We start from the raw sequence: 3,406 nt of genomic DNA on the forward strand, positions 1-3,406 counted from the left end.
CTGACGCGCGCTGGCACCATACCCGGCGCTATGCCAAGGGGGACCTGATTGTCTTCGACAACCGTCGGGTTCTGCATGCGCGCACCGCCTTCGAGTCGGCCACCGGTGAGCGGCACCTCCGCGGGTCGTACCTCCGACTGGACGACTGGCGCGCGGCCTGGCGCCAGCACTGTGGCGGCACGGCGGCCGGCGGCTCGGACGCCGATGATTGCCCTCGTAGCGACTGGGGCTGGGAGGATCCCACCGCCGAGTCCGAGTGACTCGCGGGACACCTGGGTCCATGCCGTGAGGGTCATTCCTGCCTGCCTTCCGGGGAAAATACACACGCCTTGCACTGCCTCCACACCTTCTGGGATCCCCCCCCCCCCCCCGCTCTGCCACAACCGGGGCCCCATCCTGCTCTGGTCTTCATGGCCACCTGGCCACGGTGATGCTCTCCCCACCTCCAGGCGCATCCATGCACACGCCCGAGACTCGAGATGTGTGCACGTGTCGCCACATGCGGCGGCGGGCGTGACACGGCACGAGGGGTCATGCCCGCATACACACACACACACACACCGCTGATTGGGGCGCGGAGGGGGGGCAACGGGAGAAAGAAACCCTGCCGGGGGGGAGGGGGGAACAAAGCCCAAGGAGCCACAGGATGCATGTATGTATGTATTTGTGTATATTTCACGCGGAAGAGGTGGGGACACGCTTGGGCACTGCGCGACCGGTGCGAGGGGCGGGGGAACTGGTGCTTGCCTCGCGACACGGGGGGGAGAGGGGGGTGCGCGTGCACGCGCGCGTGTGGGGGAGGAAGAGAGAGAGAGAGAGAGGGAAGAAAAGGAGGGCAAGGAAGAAGGACGGAGAGAGATTCGGCAATGGCACAGGAAAAACAAGGACAGGGGCCAGCCGTCAGAGGAGAGGCGAGGGGGGAAAGAGAGAGGGAGACAAAGAGACGAAGGAATAGAGAGGGGGGGGGGGAATCCCCGAGGGAGGGGGAGAGAGGGAGAAGAGGAAAAGAAGGACAAGGAGACGTTGCCGGGAAAGGAAACTGGTCGAGGGAAAATTGGAGAGGAGGGCACAGAAGCGGGGGACAACGGAGGAGGGGGGCCGCCGGGGGAGGATCAGGATGGAGGAGGATGGAACGAGGGCGAGCGAGAGAGAGAGAGAGAGAGAGAGAGAAGTGACACATGCCCATGCGCATGTGTGGGAGTCTCTCCCTCTCTCTCTCTCTCTCTCCCGGCACCATCCCGCCTGGCTTTGGGCTCCTCGCTTTAATCGGCCTTGATGGTGGCGGCCTTGGCCATCGAGGGGGTGGTGAGATCGGCGGCGGCGGCGGCGGCAGCCACCGGCTTCTTGGGGCCGCCAGGGGCCGCGGCGGTGCGCGGAGGCGGGGGGATGAGCTTCAGCACCACCCAGATGACCAGCGACAGGTAGTGGCCCATGTAGCCGAAGTGCGACCAGACGGTCAGGCCGGCCTCCAGGGTCAGGCCGACGAAGGAAGCCGCCAGGTAGCTGACCGCCAGCAGGGAGGCGGCCCAGGTGAAGATGTCATACAGGAGCTGGGTGGTGGGGGTGGAGCCCGGGGTGATGATGCGGGGGCGGATCTTCCGGCGGAACTCGCGGTTGATGACCTGCATGAAGCCGGCCGAGAAGAAGAACAGGTAGTAGCCGGCGTAGAAGCCGTGCCAGGAGGCCGAAACGATGTAAGTGGCGGCCAGACCCCAGGCCGGCGGCACGCGGTCATACACGCTGGTGCGCAGCCACTTGGAGGTGAACTTGTTCCAGCCGACCGACAGACCACGGATGGAGGTGCCGAGCTCGAACTCCCCGACATTGGCGTTCTCCACGCCGTCCCAGCGCTCCTCGGTGCCCTTGGCGTAGTAGCCGAAGCCGCTGACCAGGCAGCAGGCCTCGGCCAGGAGCCAGGCAAAGTAGTACTTGGAGCGCTGGACCAGCAGCGAGGAGTACAGCAGGCCGATGCGGTAGAGGATGCCCTGCTGGGCCAGCTCCGGGCGGTAGAGGTCCGCCACCGGGGCATACTTGTCGCCGATGAAGAAGAGCCCACCGAAGAAGAGAGCCACGGCCATCTGGCGCAGAGCACGCAGGTAGTTGACGGTCGGAGCGGGCGACCCATCCGGCCGGACCTTGGCGAAGCTGATGGACTGGATGTACTCATGGTAGTCGAAGGCCGGGCCACAGAAGGAGGAGGCCGGGTGGAGGATGAAGCCGAGGAAGTGCAGGACATTCGGAGGCGAGGGCAGGGCACGGACCACCTGCGAGGGGGAGGGCTCCATGCGGTCGATCTTGGCACGGGCGGCCAGGGCCTCGGGGGTGCTGGCATCGCGGGCGAAGCGGACCTTCCACTCGGCGAGGGCCGCATTGAAAACACGCACCCGGTGGCCATCGTAGATGGACCACGCGAGGGAGGTCATGCGGATGATGAGGATCATCTGGGGCGCGGAGAAGTCGAAGGCGGTCGGGACGGTGGCCGCGGCGGAGGACGACCCGTCGGTGATGTCCATGATGAGCGGGGCGCTGGACACGGCCATGCGGTGGATGTGGCCGAGCGAGGTGTAGAACAGCTCGAAGAGGAACACGGCGTAGGGCATGATAGAACTGAGGGGCGGGGGCGGGGGAGGAGGGGGACGAGTTAGACGTGTGGGAGGGAGGGGGAGAGAGAGAGAGAGAGAGAAACGAGGGCCGGCGCCGGCGCCGCCAGGGGACGTACATGGGGAGCAACCACATCATGGCGTAGCTGACGAAGGCCGAGATGGCGACATGGGCCCAGTTGGAGCCGATCACCAGCAGGCAGAAGAAAAGCCCGGTCAGGGCGCCCCAGAGGGACCGGACGAGCGGCGGCCCGGGCAGGAACCGGGTGATCGGCCCGACCACGAACAGGGTGCCGGCGGCCGCCAGCAGGAAGGACAGCTGGTCGGTCGGCACGCCGATGGTGTCCGCGTACTTGGAGAGGATCCGCTGGACATAGAGAACGGGCGGAGGGGTGAACGGCTCGGCCATGGCCTGAACCGTGGTCACGTAGGCCTCCGTGTAGTGGACGAGAGTGTCCCACATGGCTGCGTGTGTGGCTGAGGGGGAGAAAGGGAGGGGGGGGGGAGGTCTTGAAAGCTCTCGCGCTCCGGATGGGTGGGGGAGGGGAAGAGGGGGGAGGAGGCAGGCGAAGTGCGCGTGTGTGGAGGGTGATTGGTGTGTCCCCTCCCGCCAGGGGAATGCACCGAGGGAGGGGCTTTTTATATGGTGTCTGGGGGGGCCAGGGGGGAGGGGGGCCAGGGAGGGGACATGTGGAAATGGGGGCCAGGGAGAGTAGGCCGCCAACCGGCCCACCTAAGCCCAGCACGGTTGGGGCGTTGTGAAAGCCCGGATGTCTCAAGGATGGGCTGGGGGGGGGGGGGGGGGG

The 3,406-nt window shown here is 66.4% G+C and overlaps 2 protein-coding genes across 2 annotated transcripts in view; one reads left to right on the forward strand and one right to left on the reverse strand.

Moving 5' to 3' along the window:
- The window catches only part of H696_04519 (hypothetical protein), a gene marked incomplete at both ends in the record, with an annotated part of 1,978 nt that extends 1,718 nt beyond the window's left edge, over nucleotides 1-260 (forward strand). The window contains one exon of the mRNA XM_009498399.1: nucleotides 39-260. Within this exon, the coding sequence (XP_009496674.1) occupies nucleotides 39-260 (222 nt within the window). The remainder of the gene's footprint in view (nucleotides 1-38) is intronic.
- Nucleotides 261-1,229: 969 nt separating this feature from the next.
- Nucleotides 1,230-3,108, reverse strand: H696_04520 (hypothetical protein). The gene is made up of 2 exons (XM_009498400.1): nucleotides 2,720-3,108; nucleotides 1,230-2,607 (listed from the first exon to the last, which is right to left on the reverse strand). The coding sequence occupies exons 1-2, from the start codon at nucleotides 3,061-3,063 to the stop codon at nucleotides 1,263-1,265; spliced, it is 1,689 nt and encodes a 562-aa protein (XP_009496675.1). The 5' UTR covers nucleotides 3,064-3,108; the 3' UTR covers nucleotides 1,230-1,262.
- Between the last annotated feature and the right edge of the window lie 298 nt (nucleotides 3,109-3,406).

Source organism: Fonticula alba (assembly GCF_000388065.1).
Source record: "Fonticula alba strain ATCC 38817 unplaced genomic scaffold supercont2.7, whole genome shotgun sequence".
Taxonomy (NCBI): Eukaryota; order Rotosphaerida; family Fonticulaceae; genus Fonticula; species Fonticula alba.